This window comes from Myiozetetes cayanensis, unplaced genomic scaffold, assembly GCF_022539395.1.
Source record: "Myiozetetes cayanensis isolate MyiCay16 unplaced genomic scaffold, myiCay2020 scf5-8, whole genome shotgun sequence".
In the NCBI taxonomy this organism is placed as follows: Eukaryota; Metazoa; Chordata; class Aves; order Passeriformes; family Tyrannidae; genus Myiozetetes; species Myiozetetes cayanensis.
In genome coordinates, this window is record NW_026087742.1 from 54,292,850 (window position 1) to 54,312,013 (window position 19,164).

Consider the following 19,164-nt stretch of genomic DNA (forward strand, 5'->3'; position numbering starts at 1 on the left):
CTGATAAATAGACTTGTGGCTACAGTTACTAGATGATACTTTCTGTCTTGTCTGACTTTGCTAGTGTTCTTCTCTTTCAAGGCTTTCTTCAAGAGAAACAGAACTTTAATTGACAGTGTATAAGGTCATAAAATTAAATAAATGATCATTGACTCATTTTGTATGTTTTTCTTAAGAATTTTTACTAGATTTTTTTCTGTATTAGACCTGTCCAAAATCAATAGTTAAAATGGGCACTTTTCTGAACAGCCTTGAATAATTGGCTTATTACAGTGTATGTTAAAGCATATAATCTAAATGAAGGTATGGTCCATTTACCTTTACTTGCAGTCTCATTATGGCTTGAGACTATGGGAGTTAAGTGTTTAGTATGATGAGTACACAGGTACTTAACGGTGCAACTCAAGAACTTAGAACACTCTGTAATAATGTAATCTTTTGCTTGACACACAATACATTGAAGCTTCTAAGACCTCATTTACTATTCCTAGTGTCTTACTTCGACCCCTGTTAATGTACTGGGCAATCTTTAAACGTGTCTAAAGAGATCTTACAATTAGATGTAAACTGTATAGTGTTAAGTAGAAACTTCCTAAACTAGAATATGTTGGTGCATGCAGTTGTATCCAGCTTGAGTGTATGAGGTCAGTCAGTTCTGTTGGCCTATGGAAGATTCATAGTAATAACTTCCATTTCTGAGAAAATAAAACAAACAACACTCCCCACCCCCAAAATGGCCTACCTTTCCTTGCTCTCTGAAACACTTAATCTCTTTCACTAGTTAATTTTCTAATGATTTTTAAAAATGTGCTTTAGAAATAAGTTGAAATTTTTTATCAGACATTTTAGCAAAAATTAATACAGAAATACTAAAGATTAATTTCTGATATTTATGAGCTTAAACCAGCATTAATTGTATGAACTGGTATCTAATTTTAAAAGCATTTGGTTATTTAAGTATTTTTTACAATCTTAACACACTAGGAAGAGTGTGGAGGTCAAGGTGGGAAATAGGTCTGGGTGACTGAATTCTTGTCTTTTTCTGCTCACACCTTCCAGTATGAGCAAACCCTTCAATTTACAGAATATCTCAGAAACTAATTGTTAATGTTTCGCTTGAAGTTCTTAGGCTGTTGTCAGAAAGTTACCTTTGATATTCATTGTATGACTGAAAGCCTAGTATTTCTGATAGCTAATAAATGTCCATTGCAAAACATGTGAGGCTATTAACCTAGCTTATTGAGGAGCTGCAGTACAGACTTGTGCAAGGCATTTCTTTATTCTTAATGAAGTTTTTTTTCTACAGAATGTGGACTATGTGGCCTATATTCATCTATCAGCAGTTAATGCAGTTGATAATACTTGTATTTATTTATTAAACATGGAGATTTCCTGTGACTTTGATTGACACTGACTTTATTAGTTACAGAGTTGTGTAACTTGTTTGTTATACAAGTACTCTATTGTGCTCTAGAGATTTGATGTTTATTGTGATTTGTTTATTACACTTAAAAATGAATCTACTATAGACAAACAATGTTAAAGTAGATAGTAAAATGTTTATAAAGGGCAAATCTGGGTAAATAAAACCACCTCCCCCCTTTCGCTCCCTCCCACTCCCCCAAACAAAACAAAAAAAAAGAACTACAAACAAACAAACAAAACCACTACAGAAATACAGCCAACAGCTAAAATGTAAATTTCTCTCCATTCTTGCCTTACATTGATTGGGTTAAACCAAAACAAAACAGTGTGTTTGTCACCCATCTGTCCTGTGTATATCAAACGCTGTATTGTAGATACCCCAAAAGACTTCATGTGCAGATGCATAAGGCATTGTTAAAAGGGAAATGGGTGGGATTTAGGATGAATAAGCATTGATTGCCATATGGAGAGAACTTTATGATAATAGCATGGTTGTTGGTTGCTTCAAGTGCATTTATGATTTTACCAGTTACTCTCTTGCTGATATCTCTCAGCATCATATTGCTTTTGAAAGAGTGTTATTCATGCTGTTAAACTCCAGGATGCTGTTCCAGGTAACCGATGGTGTATGAGTACAGCACAGTATGAATGCCTGTATAAACAGCTGTTAGGGAGAGAGATTGCTTGTCAGTAATTGGAGTTAATTGAGGCATGTTATTTATGTGCATGCATGTAACTTTTTCTATTTTGGATATAAAAGGATGAAAGTAAAGCTCATGCACCCCATTTGTATGGAAACATCCCCTGCTTTGGGGAAGAACATGCAGAAAGGAACATGGTGACACTATATACCTTGAGAAATGGCAGTGGCTCAAATACTTGTGGTATACTTGTGCCCTTACACTAGCAATTATAATTACTCTATTTCTCAGTGCTGCCTTTGTGAGCTAGATGCTACAGAAAACAATTGGTAAATGACTGATTTTAAACTGTGCCTAAAATGTTTCCTGCCTCCTGAAGGTTACATGCTACTAGTTGTTTTATGCAGAAAACTAGGTCTTGTGCTCCCTTTCTTTATTTTTGTTTGGTTTTAATGATGCTTGTCCAGCATTCTGTTTGGAATACACATAGTTGTCTGTCTCCATGCTGTCATTATGTGTGGTCTTTACTAAGGCAGTGGGAAATTTTGATTTAAGTCATCTTTCTAATTAAAAAAATATTTTTTCTTTAGGCAGTTCTCTTCTCTATACACTAGCTGTTGCTGCAGTCCCATGTTTTAACTTATTCCAAAGTGAAGAATTTAAGCAGGATATAGGTTTTGAATGGACCTTCAATGCAATTTTTTTTCTGCATCTGAAATCAGAATTGGTACTGAAAATCTCCTTTCCTTTTTACAGATTTTTTTTCCATCACCAATTTTTTTTTTTTTAATCTTAGTAAAAAGAGTATTTTCTGCAGATATCTCTCTGAAAAAACCAATTTTTGTCATTTTATTATGAAGGCAGCCTTCTAACTATGAATGATTTTTAAGAAATAACATTTCTCCAGATATGGAGATTTTTCTGTTCCTGAGGTGGAACACTTTCATTTCAACAACTTCCTCATAAACTAGAGATAACTGTAGAGGAAATTATCCTCTGAATTCCAAAAGGTTGAGTTTTGGGGCAGGAAAAGGAAGAGATAATGCATCACTGAAGTAATTCTTGAGGAAGAGATAGGGAACATTATCAGCACAGTTCAGCTCATTAAGAGAGTTGGACATTTGAAAGATTTTTTTTAACATTATTTTGTAAGTAATCTTGTTGGGTTTTGGGGTTTTTTTTTACATTACAATAACTATAATGTGTAATAGGTAGATATATAGTATTCTGTTGCAGAATATATGTTGGATTTTTTTCAGTGATATGTCTCTTTTCAATTATTGCAAATCATACTTGGAATTTTGGGGAAGACTGGAAGACTGGGGGATAGCTTTATTTGTTACACCAGAGAAAGAACAATATTAAGAAGACTAAGAGCTCTGTTTTCCTGTAGCTTGTTATGAAACGGAACTATACAACTATATATATAGTTGTTTTCCTTTGTGGTTTGTTTTAGCATTGTGTACTTGATCTGAATTATGTTGGTATATTCCTAAACATGACACTGATCTTCTTACAGAGGAGTTCAGTAAAGTTATCAATTTTGTAAAGGTGGTTTGTGATTTGGGAGTTGTATAAATAATTCTTGTTATTTGATTTATTTTATTAGTGTTTAAATTAATGACAAGCTAAGCTTTCATTTATATCACGTGACAATTAATATGTCTTATTGAGCTGTGAGCTCACATATTTCAGTATTTGTCATGTGTTCTGGAGAAATTTCTGTCTTAGAAAATACAATGCATGTGGGTCATTAAAGCCTAAAATATGTTAGGATTTCTGTAGTTGCTAATGAAATGTCTTGAAAACTGCTGGACAGGACAGATGACTTTTAAAACTAATTGTAATTCACTGAGGCACCCTGTAATCTATAAGAAAGTTCACCTCTGCACTGTTCCTGTCCAGTTGTTGTCTCAAACAATTATCAGCAAGTTATTGTTCTGGTATGAGCCATGTCATGCTTGAAAGTGAGACAAAAAAAATTAATGAGGGTGTATGAATACTGGTTAAGTAGATACAGTTATACTCTCCACATTCTTCACTATGACTGTTGAGTTTGAGACAATGTACTCTGAGACCACACAAACAAATACGCTGATTGACAGCTCTTGATTTAGCAGGGAAAAATGTTGACTAAAGACATATTTTGTTTCCATGTAATGCTTGAGGTGCTTGTGCACATAAGGACCTTGAATTTAACTTACATAGTGTAGCATTATTGGTTTTTTCTTTATTCAATTATATAAATCCATTTCGTTGCTTTTATTATAGTAAATAGTATATAGTTTTTAGTAATGATTGCAAGGGAATCATGCATCATTTAATGGTTATAGCAAGGAAATACTGAGGGGATTTGTATTTTCACTGAGAAAAAAAGACTTAGCACCTTTTCTGTAAGTTAATTTCAAAAATGACAAAGGACTTTTTCTTTTGTACGTTCATTAGCTGCTGTGGGTTCAAGTGGCTGAATTTTTGGTAATAGGAGACCATAGAGATGATTTCAGTTAGAAGCTTCTAGAAGCTTTTACTGTTCTATGAAAAAGCCAATGATAGCCAGCTCCAGGAAGGACTTCTTATTACTAGCCAATTGTATGGGCTTCTGTGATAACATGTTTAAGAATAGAGGAAGAGAAAGCTTGTGTCACAGAAGAAATTTCAGCTGGAGAGGAGAGCAGAGGAGAACATGAGATAGCAATGTAGACTCTGAGGTCAGTGTAGCAGGAGGGGGGAGGAGAGGCCCAGGGGCCCCCCTCTCCACCTCCAACAGGGGAAAGACTGAGAGCTGAGACCCCTGCCACCTGTGGAAGATTACTGGGATGTGGAGACCCTCCTCTGTAGCTCATGGAGGAGCCTATGCTGGAGCTGGTGGATGCATAAAGGAGGCTGTGACCCTGTAGGAGGCCTAGGATGGAACAGAGTCCTGCTGGAGACCTGGAGACCATAAAGAGAGAAACAACCACACTAGAACAAGTAGTCCTGGAGAGGATTTGTGACCCTGGTAAGGGACCCATGTCAGTACAACTTGTCTGTAAAGGACTACACCCTATGGAAGAGTGACCCAAGGGACAGCAGTTTAAAAAGAACTGTTACCCGAGGGATGGACTCATGCCAGAGAGTTCTATCAAAGACTGTCTCCCATGAGAGGGACCCCCACAGGAACAGGGAAGGGACTCAGAGGTATGGCTCCCCTGTAATCCGTGGTGAAGACCATGGTGAAGCAAGTTGTCCCCTTGCAGCCCATGGAGGAGTTACCCACAGGACAGCAGATTGGCAAGAGCTACTGCCAAAGGATGGTCTTAAACAACAATTGACCCCCCTTCCCCGTCCCCCACACTACTGAAGGAAGGAGGGAGAACCTGGAGGGAAGGGATGGGAGTGGAGGCAAGGTGTTGTGTTTTAAGACTGTTTTATTCCTTTACTCTTTAGTTATTATTCTATTAGCAAAAATTCAGCTTTTAGTTTAAGTTTGTTAGCAAAAAATTTAAGTTCTATTCCCTTTGAGTCTATTTTGCCCGTGATCAGTAAGTGAATTCTCCCAACTCTTATCTCTACTCAAGAATTCTCTGACTTTTTTTTCTCCTCTGAGAAGAGCAGAGGGGGAAGAGGGGGGGAAAAGCACCTTTCAGTAAGTGTTTGAAATCTGGGCAGAGACAAAACCACCACATTAGTCCATTATCAGTGATATGCAGAAACACTGAACAATTTTTCTACAAAATGATAATCGAAGATAGAGAAGTAGATTAAAAAAAAAAGATAGGACCAAGGCATGTATCATATTCAGCATGTGAAAAGTAAATTATGCTAGATTATTGATAAAATTTTATTTCTTTTGAGAAGATGACAGTTTTTCTAAGCAAAATAAATATGATAGACTTAACCTCTGGACCGCAGTAGGATTGCCACTGTGCCAATATTAATGAAAAGTGGGATTAGTTGCAGACTCATAAAACAGGTAAATTTAGGAGGATGTGAGGATTATTGAAAAAGGATACATTGGACTATTAGTAGAGTTTCTGAAGCATCAGTTTTGGGAATAATTATTTATTAAATAGTCTCAATGATTTGTTGCATATGTTAAGAAAAGGCTGAACTTTATGATGGCAGAGTTTGGATGCATTCTTGAGTTGAAAGAGGGTAGGATGTTACAGAAGCTGGATGAGTAGAAGAAAGACAAATTTGTGAACAAAGCCAAATGCTTAAGTATGATTGGCAAATTCTGCTGTTAATGTTAAGTCCCATTAATTCTGAAGGAACTTGTTCTAGTTAAATGCATTCCAAGTCATTCAGAATATTTACACTACATATATGATATACAAAATCAGAACCATAGGATTTCTTCATACAAACCTTTAACTGTAACTTCTGTTTGTATTTAAACAGAACTTTTGGCACATAACAAAGAAATTTCAATATGTTTAATCCCTTGTTCACATTGTTAAATGCTATTGTATTTGCCTCACTGGTATTTAACAGCGTGCTACTTAGTCCCCAGCCTGTGTCTAATCATGGCAGGGGCAATACAGAGAGAAGTATAGGAAGAGCAACAGTAGCCTTTATCATTAAGTTCTGTAGCAGTCACTAAAAAGTTTCTTACTAGCTTTGTGTAGCCTTGCTTGCATTCATCTGCTAATAGTTGATGATGGAGATCTACAGTAGCTGACTGAGGACTTACAAGGTGACAGAGTATTGGTGGTGTTTGAGAATGGAGAGTGTAAGTGTACCTATGTCAGAAGAAAGCAAAGAAACCTGGTGGTTAATTATCTGAGAAAGAAGCAGTCTGAAATAAGATAACACTCTTCCAGTCCAATCAGATGCATTTGGTATTTTGCGAGAGCATGGCATAGAACTTGCCTTCCATTGTAATCAGGGAAGCAGAACCTAAAAAGTAAAGGTGCTTATACCTGACATTGAAGTGGGAACAGAAACTTTAGGTTTGTGCTAGAATCTCTGATTTTTATTTCACTTTATATACATATGTATATATTTATATATATGTATCAACTGTTTACTGAAAAAGTAAATAGGCAAGGAAATATAAAAAATAAAAGGCAAGGAAAAAGAGCAGAACAAATCCTTGATTTCACAGAGTTGTTTCCAGTAGGGAAGCATTGTTGTTAATATATTTACAAGTTACGCTTTGTAATGTGACTTCCAGTTCTACTGTCCCAGACTCAAGACAGATTAAATCACAGATGCATAGAAGCTGCTGGTATAATCAGGTGTAGAGATTAAATGGATTTGAAATCTTTAATTAAAAAAAGCAAAGATCGTGTTGTAGTGCTGAGATATGTTCTTATTCTCTAAGAAGAGTGTTAGAAAGGGTAAAGAATTATTTCAACCACGAGAAATAAGTAAAAACTAGCCATGAATAAATTTAAACAGCAGATTGGTTCTGGACAACTAGATCAAAGAGATTCAGGCATGCTTACCTTGTGAATGCATCTTTAAGAGAAAGACCTCAATATTTTGAAGGTAGACTTACCCAAAATAAGAAAAGTTGTATTTTGTACTTTGCTATACCAGTGACCTGGACTTTGGACCATGAGTTCCATTTATTAGATAACAGAGTAGTTAGTATTATTGTTGTAAAAATTTACAAGTAAGGGATAGATCTGAATTCCTTATCACATAAGGTAAATGTTTAGAAGCAGCAGGTTTATCAGGGGTGTATGAGGCAGAGGGTGGGCTGCAGATTACAGGATGGGAAATCCCCAGTGATTTGTCTGTTTCTTGGTTTGCCTCCCAGATTTCCCAGCTCCCAGGGATTGTAGCAAGGAGTAAACAGTCTTGCACTGAAGGTTGAAACCCAAGCATTTGACCTGCATGGCCACTGCTACTTTCAGATTGTCATTCAGCATAATATCATCATCCTGTAGATCTAGAGATACTTGGACTGTCTGGTTATATACCAGTGTCTGATGTCTTAGGTTAGTAGAAGTGACCCATCCTGATCTCCAGGGATCCTTCAGATGCTTTGAGGTACTTCAGGGGCTGATGTGGGAGTGCTGTTAATTCTCTCTGATGTCCTTGGTCTCTTGCTGCCTGGGTAATTTGGCAATCCACTGCTGACCATGGCTTCCTCATTCAGTTTCAATCAGGATACACCAACTTCTTCCTAGTAATCCTGGTTTGCTATTCTCTTCCATCTACCCTTTCATTTTGGAGTCCCATGTACTGTTGTTTCTTCCTGCAAGTTAATGATCAGTCCTTTGTCAGGTTGGTACTGCCCCTGCCTTTGTGGTATGTGAGGCACTGACAGTGCCATGATGTGACAGTAGTAGCTTAGTAAGTTTTTTGTCGCTCTTATGTCAGATCATTCATTCCTGCTCTTGAATTCCCCTGTGTATTTTACTGCCATGTCTTGCTTTTCTTGTATTCACTCAGTGAATTAGGTTGAAAACCTAATCCAATGTTTCCCTGCTGGAGAGATCTTGAATTGTTTTAAGTTGATACCAGAGGTTAATAAAAGAATTAAAAATAACATCAAAACATGAGTACCTTTTAAAAATCTGTGTTCAGTGAAAGTACTTACAGAGGAATATTGTATAGTGCAATATGTGTTCTGGGATGAGATTATTTTTACATTATAGCTAGTAAAAATTATCTTGTAGAGTGAGGTATTGTTCATCTATATTCATATATAAGGATATGTACTAAAACACTGATTTTGAGAGCTAAATGCTGGTAAGACCATACAATATTATTTCATACAAGAAAGAAAATGAGATCTTAATGGAATTATTTTCTGTCAGAAGTGTGTCATCAACTTAGATGTTGGTTCAGATGGTACTTGTTAACTTTAAATATTACAATAACAAAGATCAGATCAATTACAAAAAATGTTTATCTTAACAGTTACAGTGTACTGTTCTGAGAGAAATAGTCCTTAAATAAAAACAAATGATTAATTGAAAATGTGTAACTTTTTTTTCTAATTTAATGTGATAGCCTATTTGTTCTGTGGCAGGCAAATCTGGTGCTGCTAGCATGGTGTTTCAGTTCTCTTTCTTGTTTAATACTAGTGTTTCCGAGGCTGTGGCACAACTGAAAACTAGCTTCTGGGATTCAATATACAGATAAAGGTAGTGTCAGGAAAATGGTGGACAGCTTTTTTCAGATGCAGTGCAAGCTTCTGCTCAACTGGGATCATGGGATGGTGCTCTTTGAGCAATAGGGCAGATGCATCAGTTCATTGATGATGAAGGCAAGAGACCTGGCTGATTTCTTCTGCCCTGCACCGTGCTTGTATGGTCTGCCCTACTCTGGTGCTCGTTTATTAGTCTGCAAGCTGATTAAACTTTCTACTTTGATTACAAACTTTTTTTTTCTTGATAATTTTTCTGACATTTTTGTGAGTTGAAGATTTTTAAGTACATTGATTATTACGCTGGCTTTTTCATAAATTCTAAGAATATGCAACTAAGAGAAAAGCTGAGTGTATGAGGGAAGGAATGGACTCCCATCTTTTACCAGCAGTGCTCAGCTATGTCTTCATACTGTGATTTGTGGAATCATAGAATAGTTGGTGTTGGAAGGGACCTTTCAATGTCGTCTAATCCAACCCATCTGCAATGAGCAGGGACATCTTCAATGAGATCAGATCTCTCAGAGCCCCATCCAACCTGACCTTGAATGTTTCCAGGGATGAGGCATCCACCATCTCTCTGGGCAGCCTGTTTCAGTGTTTCACCACCTTTATTGTAAGAACTGTCATCTGTATATCTAATCTAAATTGACCTTCCTTTAATCCTAGGTTAAAACCCTTGTCCTGTCATAATGGACCCTTCTAAAAGACTGCCCTGTTTTTCTTATAAGCCCCCTTTAAGTATTCAAAGGATGCAATAAGACCTCTCTGAAACCTTCTCCAAGATAAACAACCCCAGCTCTCTCAGCCTGTCTTCATAGGAGAAGCACTCCATCTCTCTGATCATTTTTATGTCCGTTCTCTGGACCCACTCAAACAGGTGCTTGTCTTTTCTGTGCTGAGGACCCCAGAGCTGGACACAATACTCCAGGTGGGGTCTCATGAGGGTAGAATAGAGTGTCAAAATCACGTCCCTCGACCTGCTGGTCGCACTTCATTTGATGCACCTTAGAATATGGTTGTCTTTCTGGGCTACAGGTGCACATTGCTGACTCGTCCAGTCTTTCATTCACCAGCACCCACCAGTCCTTCTCCAAAATAGAAAATATTTGGATTACTCTATGTTCAAAACTCAGGGTCTGAAAACAACTGTATTAAATTCAAAGTTAAGATTATGATGAAACAATACTGACAGTCTAGTGAATTAAGGTATAAAAAGGAAAAAGATACGTCTACTTATTCCTGTAAATAAATAAGGGTAAATACTAACAATTTGAAAACTTGCACAGTAAGAACAACTAAAATTAGCTTGTATGTTGGACTTGGGTCTAAAAACATGCCATAGTCCATCTTCTAGAAGCTACTTAGTGAAGTGGAAAAAGCTTTGAGATCAAACAAAATAATGAATTGTTCATTGAAAGATTAAAATAAAAGTTTTGCTAGTAGTCTTACCTGAAAACAACAACAGAGCATAGTTAGGGAAATATGGAGATGTGCTACATAAAATCTGTAAGCAGCCACATTTTTGAGTGTCTTTTTCACTCAGGTTTCACTTAAGACTATAAGTTTATATTTTAATTCCATGGACTTCAGTAGGTTTCTGATTCTTACTGCTCTGCTGATTTAGAGCCAGGGTGTTAAAATTTTCATATGATTGAATTTTTAGCGTGGATAAAGGCTTAATAAAAATGCAATACAAAAATATGATTTACTGTTCTTATCTGTCTTCCAAAGAAAAAATACAGGAACGACTAACACCGCTTTTTTCCTGTGTCCAAATACTGAAGCTTAGAATTATTTCTGTTTGACCAGTAATGAAGTGGCCTCCAAGCTGGTCTTTGGGGAAAGCACCATGTTAGATCAGGAAACACAAACTGTATGGTCAGTAGAGGAAGTTTTAGGATAAGTCAATAAAGTGGACAGTAACAGATTGCTAAGACCAGCTGGTATTCACCCTGGACTTCTAAGGGAACTGAAGGATGAAACAGCTGAGCTATGAACTGTGCTGTGTAAACTATTACTTGAAACTATGCCAACATCAGAGGAAGGGAAGAAAGGTGACAAATGTGATGATAGTTTTTAAAAAGGTTTCTGGTTCTTGAGGATCTACAATTACCAAAGTTGATACTAATGGAGGACATATTGTAGATAATCATTAAGAAATGACAGAATTAGTTAACAATGTAATAAATTACTGATATACTGGCAAAATAAGATTTTGGGAATTTGTATGATTTTCTTTCCTCTTCCCAGTAAAAAGTATGGTAGAGGTACAGCAAAACTGATCAAGATTATAAAAATAAATAAAGTCTTTCTTTGTACAGTGCATAATTAATTATTGGAACTCTGTGCAGAAGGACTTAATCAATGTTTAGAATTTATTAGGTTTTAAAAGCAATTACACAGAGGCACGGAAGAACAATCTGTCAAGGATTATTAAATTAAAATATTTTACTCTGGAATTTGACAACCTCTGAAAGGCAACTATTGGACACAAAACAGTGCAATTGAACAGTTGCCATTCCATTTTAAAATCAATAATGTTATGGTGCTTCTTGAATCAACTGTGCTCACCTTGGGTTCAAGTGCACAGAGGTCCATTATTCAGCTTTTGATGGCTTCTGACAAGTGATTAGCTTTGTAAGACCCAAACAGCTAAGTCTTGATGGTAGGAATATATCTTAGAATGCGGAGATCTCAAAACTGGAGAATTATATGTCTACTGGAACTAAACTCTGTTCTGCTGGGAACAGTAGTATGTTTTGCTCTTCCCTGTCCATCAAACTCCATTGTAGCAGAAAGCTCATTTCAACCTCCCCTTTTTCCTTTTCCTTCACAAAAATGTAGTGAAGTTTTATATGCTTCTGAGAATTGCATCAGTCTTGATTAAAACTTTCAGTTCTAGAGTGGAGCAAAGTAGGTGTTCAGATTGTAACTAAGAAAAAGATTCTTCTGATTTGTATATGCCATACTTCTGTGAGTATTTTAGATACTCACTTCTTAACAAATAGGACTTGTGATTTGATTTTTTTAGTTGGAATTTTATCAACTATCATTAAAAAATGTGAGAGCTTAATGTCTTTGGTTTATGAATGAACTATCATTTTTTAGAACAGATCTTTGTGATAAGCAGTCCCTGGTGCTAGCAACTGTGTTGATACTACCTTAGGTTACTCTGTTTAGGAAGCAGATTATCTACCAGCTTCCTGGCCTCAGTGTTCAGGCATTCTTCCTACAACTGTGGGCTGTGCCTAGTATCCTCATTTTATCCTTGCTTTTATGAAAAAAAGGAAGTAGGCATTTTCAAAGATATTATAGACTGATTGAGAACCTGTTCAAAATTTCTATTTTAAAGCAGATTGTCACAAATAATTGTGCTGATGAACAACTCAATATGAAATCTGCAACTGGAGCTGATAGCACCTGTGTAGTGTTGCAGTCTAGAAAATAGACTTGGTGGTGGTTTGTTTTTTTCTGGTTTTGGTGGTTTTTAATTTTTTTTTTTTGAGGCTAGTCTTTTGCTTTGCTTTGTTCCATGTCATTGTGGGACAGCAGTGAAACTGTTAAAACAATCCAAGTCTTCAAAAATCTGTGTCCTGTCAGCCAAAAGACATATATTCTTTGGCAGGCCTTTGATTTCAACACTGGTGAGGCCACTCCCGGAGTACTGTGTGCAACTCGAGGCTCCCCAGTAAAAGAGAGACATGGATGTACTGGGAGAGGTCCACAAAGGGTGAAGGGACTGGAGCATCTCCCTTATATGGAAAGGCTGAGAGGGCTGGGAGTGTTTAACATGGAGAAGAGCAGGCTCCTGAGGATCTTGCCAGTTTACAGAAATACCTGAAAGGAGGGCACAAGAAGGATGGAGCCAGACACTTTTCAGTGATGCCCGGTGACAGAACAAGAGGTAATGGGCACAAACTGAAAACACAGGTGGTTCATCCTGAATGTCACAAACCACTTTTTTATTACTGTGAGAGTGACTGAGTACAGATTAGGCACAGATTACCCACAGAGGTTTGGGGTAAAGGGTCATTACCCAGACCAGTGGGGTTCTTGTAGCTGAGCTGCAGTTCTTATTAGAGTGCCTGGCAGGATCATATTTTGTCTCATCCAGATATTAAGTACCGGCCGAGCTCAGGAGACAAATTGCACAGGAACAGCAGCTGCATCTGTGGGAGCTGATCTAACTTTATTTTACAAAATGGAAGGTTTTTATAGGGCAGATGAGGAAGATTCTAGAAAAGGGGAAAGGTATGCAAAAACTTGGACAGGGCATTGGTCAGGAATAGGGATTGACAGATACAGAAAAGGGGGGATACATGAATCTTCAGATAACTTTTAAGTACTTAATTGGAAAGGCCAGATGCCTCTGACTGGACACTGTCCAATCAAAAGAAACCTACTCTCTCCTGTGAGAGAAAGCTAACAATCTAACAGAGACAGTCTGTTTATCTTATGCAGTCTGGCCCACATTGCCAGAAGCTGTCTCTTTCCACCTCTTCCTCCTCCTGTTCACCCCCAACACTCTCCTTCCATCCCTGGAGATATTCAAAAGCTATCTGAATACAGTGCTGGGCACCTGGCTATAGGTAACCCTGTCTGAGTAACAGGGTTGGACCAAATGACCTCCAGAGGTTCCTTTCAGCCTTTATTCTTCTGTGTTTTATAGAAAGGTACTCCACATTGTTGCTTTGAATAACTAAGAAATTCTACAGGAATTGTTATTTAGCTACGGCCTCATTTTTTATTAAGGATCCATTCCTTTGATTCCAGGTAACTTTTTGGAGATAAAGACTACAGGTCTTTCAGTTCAATATCCTACTGTATGGGACATAAGCTGTCATTTACTTCTATGAATTAGACTTCTAAACAGATGAAGTAGGCATCTACTTTCATAATGGGGTTGTATGGGTACATCCTTTGAGCCCATGACCCCAAGCTTGTTCTTTCCTTTTTCAGTGAAGACAGAATGTAAGATGACTGTTGTCTTAGCTAAGGGGCTAGGAAAGGTGCAAGGTCGTATGGTTTTCTGTACACTCTGTTACTTAGTGACAAAATAACTCCACTGAGTGTTCTGTGTAATTTAGTTTTCAAGTTTCATCTGGAATAGAAACTCAGACTTTCTAAAATAAATGTTCATATCTGTACATTCCTTTTGAAGCCTATATTTCAAGGGTATTTTATTGGGGTTTTTTTTCAGTAGGATGATGTATTTTAGAAGATTTTTTTTTTATTTAGCATACAGATGCAGAGGCATGATTTTTCTTACAGAAAGATTGTGGATAGCAGATTATATCAAGACCTGTGGCAGAAATGGAAATGTGCATAGCAATTCATGAATGTAGATTATTTCAGTGGCACCTACCAAAAATGTAATTGTTTCAGAGTTCTACAGAGTAGTTCCATAGGATCCAGTCCACATTTTTATGAAGTGCTATTCTGTAGGCTTCCAACTATGATATTTGTAAAACAGTCCTGTCATCACTCTTTTCAGGACTCTAATTTCAGTCAGGTCATTGCCTCCATCAGATAGAGGTAGTTGAATACATTTTGAATGCATATATGGATATTTGAAGGAGACTGTAAAAGCAATCTGCCTAATATCTAAAACTCTGAGGTGTTTGTCCATCTGTATGCTGGCAACCACATTATTAATTTTAGAGTCACGTTAATAAGGTTGTGGATATGTAGGTAAGAGGAACTGCTAAGGGTAGAAGGTGAATTCTGTTTCAAAGTGCTCTATCACTTTGTGTCCCAGCCTGAGAGGGCAGAGCAGTTGAAGCATAAGGTGTGGTACTACTGACAAAATATGGTCCAGTTCAGATGCTGGGGCCATGTGTATACTCTTCAGTGTGATAGATGTAGCATATAGACAGAACTTCAAAGGGCATGCAGTTCTTGACGCATAACATTCCTTTTTAGTTGTATTATACCTGAAATAAGACATGTAATTTTAAAAAAGCTAATGGTTTAATATACGGATCTAAATCCTGGAGTCATGACTGTCTGTATTTTGAGATTCCTTGGTTGGATTCTTCTCTTAGCGTGATAACATCTTGCATCTATTTCCCTCAATAGTCACCTCCTTTCTGCAGGAGCTGCCCGCTCCCAGTGGCAGCCTTCTCTTTTTCCACTATAAGCAGATGTTCCCATTTTCTATCTTCCGTATGCTTTGCTTTCTGTTCTGGTACCCTCCACAAATGAAAATCTAACTGCTTGTTTTCTTTGGTTGCCTTTTAGTCTGGATACTTACTTCACCTGTTCAGATATTTCTACTAATTCCCCTGCTGTGGTGCAATTTTTCCCTTTTTTCTTGTTGGAAATAGATAACAGTTATGTCTCTGAGGCTTCTGGAGCCTTTTTTTTTTTTTTTGCTATTTTGTAAGTTAATTAGTTGTTGTGGTTTATGAGTATCACTCTCTAATTTAGTCAACCCTCTCCTCCCCCTCTTGTGGGAGGTACAAAATGCAGAGATCACAGGTTGAGATAAAAACGATTTACTGGAAACAGCAATGAGATAAGAAAAAAATAGGAACAGCAACGATATAAATAACAAAAGTATACAAAAAGAGGGTGATTTGCAAGCAAAAATTGCTTACCTACTGGGACAGTGAACAACATGTCAGACAGACTGTCCTACACCCATGTTTTTCCCCCAAGCCTGAGACAATGCAAAATAATGGGGGACAGACCGTCCAGTCAGTACCTGCCTTACCCCCCTGCTCCCTTTGCCAGTTGTTCCCCCAGTAAGGGAAGACTCCCTGCTTCTTCTGGGTAGCAAGGGAGAGTACCTTTTCTCTGCTCCCCGACCTTGACATAAGATGGTATTGAATAGCAGAATGTCTTTACCAGGCTCACATGGCTCCAGGATTCCCCCAGCCCAGCCATGGCTACTGTGAAAAATTAATGCTATCCTTGGACAGTTAATGCTATCCAGGACATTAGCAAGTGAGGTAAAAACTTCCAGAGGCAGTAGGAGGTATCAGAGTTTTCACTGGAAAGTGCAACGTTTCAAACAAGGAATACAAGTAATATGTATCCTCTGCTTCTTATTGCTGCCACCTGCATAAGGATGTGACCTCAAGTCTCCTGAACAACTATCACGTAAGTTTGCAGTACTTTAGTTTGCTCCATAGTTGTAGAACTCTGCATACAATTCCTGCATGAGTTTCCTAGAGTAGATATGTTTTATGCTTACACATTTTTCCTTACTCTTGCGATGCCTTAAGTAGTGCTATAACACTGTGCATAATACCCTCTTGGGTGAAAATTCCTGAGAGAATTAGCCAGTTCATTTGCATCATTGTTTCTTGATTTGAAAGTAGGGAGTTAAATAATACCTGTTAAACTGTTGATTTTTTCTTTTTTTAACGTTTGCCTATCTGGGTATTATCTCTGTTACAAGACTTGTAATGAATAAGTATTTCTTTCTAATGCTGGAAAAAGCAAACATATTTTTTTTCTGTTTCTACCCCTATTAGCATCCAGTTCAAGGCTACCAGTGCAAGTTTAAGGAAATTAATAAATTCGTATAATGTCACTTCTGTTTATTGTGACTGAAAAGAAAATTATTTTGTTTCTTGTAAAATAATGATTTGCAAAGTTCCAAGATAGTCATAAAGCATTACTATATTTTCATTACATAAGGCATGAAGATGGCATGGAACCTCTACTCCAGAGATGTCCAGGTCTTTTAGGGGAATCTGCAATTCTAGCAAGACAGGCAACTCAAAATCATGCTTTGACAGTTGTTAAGAAATTTGAGTGGTCTGCTAGTGTGTAACTGCAGGAGAAAACAGTCACATGATTCTGAGATCTGTAGCCCCTAGATACGCCCTTCTGACTCTTCTTAGAGCATAACCAGGAAAAGTGGACCTTTGCTGGTAACCTTCTCTTCATCCAGTAGTTCAAATGTAATTCTATTCATTTAGAACCTGGGATATTGAGTTCTCACGTTGGTAGTTTAAACCTACTTTTGCTTTTTCATATGTAGTAAGCGGTGTGTGTAGTTTTAATGGTACAGGGGAATGCTAACTATTCTGTTAAATCTGTGCTAAAAGGAATTCAAGGCCAACTGGGTTGTGTGGGTAGAGTGCTAAGACAGACAAAAGATGAGGTTATGTAGCTTTATAACCATTTGTCAGGACCCTGGTTATCAGTCCTTCTTCCAACAACTGCTTTATGTCTTAGCTCAGTGATTTCATTTTTTCAGAATACCAGGTTCTTTTCTGCGGTGTGGCATGTCCACAAAAGCATCATGCTGCCTAACAGGTGCAGAGTACTAAAAGTGAGATGATTCAAATTTGTATCTCCATCAATTCAGAAGGGACTTGAATCTGGTTCCTTCAATCCCTATGTGAGGTGTTTAGGTCCTTAAGGTCCTCTTTGGTTGTATCCTAGACAACAAAACTCAGAGACCTCGAGGTCGTTTATTCTGTGTCCCAATCTTAGGCAAAATTTATTGTGATTAATTTCAGCTCAGGGAAATCCTCTTCATATTTCCTGTTTACGCCTAGTTTTGTCAAGAATCATCAGTGAGCCAGAAATTTTAATCCTACATGTGCTTGACAGGACTTCTCATCTATATCCATCTCCTTCGGAAGTCAGTAGCATATTATTATTATAGCATATTTTCTAGTCTCAAATATTTGAAGCATGAATAACAATTTGGAACAATCATACTGTAAAAGCTTGGAAAATAATTTCATTTGTGAAATAGTATAGAGAATTAAACAGTGGCAATACATTGAGTAAATAATATTTGGCACTAAAGATTTGTGCTGGCAAAAAAAGGAAGGAAGAGAGGGGGAAAAAAAAGGTATAACCAGATTGTATTTAAGGAAAGATTTGTGTGGGTTTGGTCTTTTAGCGTTTTTGCATAATAATTGAAATGGTCCCTACTAATACCTTAGCAAGCCTATGCTGTTATTTTAAGTGAAATTTTTATGACAATGTGCAAATAATGAGAAATAAATTTAGCTTACATAATGCATTCTGGAACTCCTATTTTATGAATTATTTGCTGAAAAGAAGGAATAAACCAAAATTTCCAGCACTGTTAACATATACAATCACCTTGTGATGTTTTGAAAAGTGTGATTACATCATATATTTAAAAATATATCTTTTGGAAGAATATGCTCATTTATATTCTAAGGTAATGTTATTTTTATAATAAGCCAGTGGTCTTTGATAATTTTGGTGCATATAGTTAGACAAAAGCAGTCACAAAAATAGTTAGATTTTAGGTTGGTTATTTATTGTTCAGCATTGGGACATATTGACGTATCTTTTTAAGATTTTCTATTGTTAAAATCCATTTCAGAATGCTAACCTGGCCACAGTGACTGAAGCATGTTGCATCTGAAGCATGTTGCATGATATTTTAAATATGACTCCAGTGTATTTGTACAATTAGCATTAGCATCTTTACTCAGGTTGTATATTTAAAAAAAAAAATCTAGAAGGCTAACATGCTACCAGATTTGACTGAAGAGCAAAAGTTTTGAGAATACAAGCAATAAATGCAAAACCTCTCTATTTTTTGACTGTGTTTTATTATATGTTCTTTCATTGTGAATTGACTATGCTTGATAGTAAATATGCTTCCTGAATTCATGAGTGTTTTTGCTAAATATTAAGAATTAACTGAGACCGTATTTGTGTTTACTTTGTCAGTAAAAAGAGATGAGGATGATTTTGAAGAAAAGAAATCCATTAAGAAACGAATCAAAGAATTAAAAGTTTTGGACCCAAAGATTGCACAGAATCTGTGTAAGTAGATTCTAGGGGTTTTTTTCCCCCCCACAAAGTAATGTATAAATATTCCATATAAATGTCTTTCTCTTGTCTGATTGCCTGGTAACCACTTCTTGTTTAAAGTGTGTGAGAATATGTGCATATCGTTTTTAAGCCCAAGCTTGGGAGTTGATACAACCGAAACACTTAAAAAGACCCAGAAAACAGTTGAAGATTATTCCTTGTTCAAGCAAGTACAAACATACAGCTGTA

At 36.9% G+C, this 19,164-nt stretch overlaps 1 protein-coding gene across 1 annotated transcript in view; it reads left to right on the forward strand.

The window, feature by feature from the left end:
* DIAPH3 (diaphanous related formin 3) overlaps positions 1-19,164 on the forward strand; it is a 188,135-nt gene that overhangs the window by 42,331 nt on the left and 126,640 nt on the right. The window contains exon 16 of the mRNA XM_050333988.1: positions 18,832-18,927. Coding sequence (XP_050189945.1) covers positions 18,832-18,927 — 96 coding nt within the window. The remainder of the gene's footprint in view (positions 1-18,831; positions 18,928-19,164) is intronic.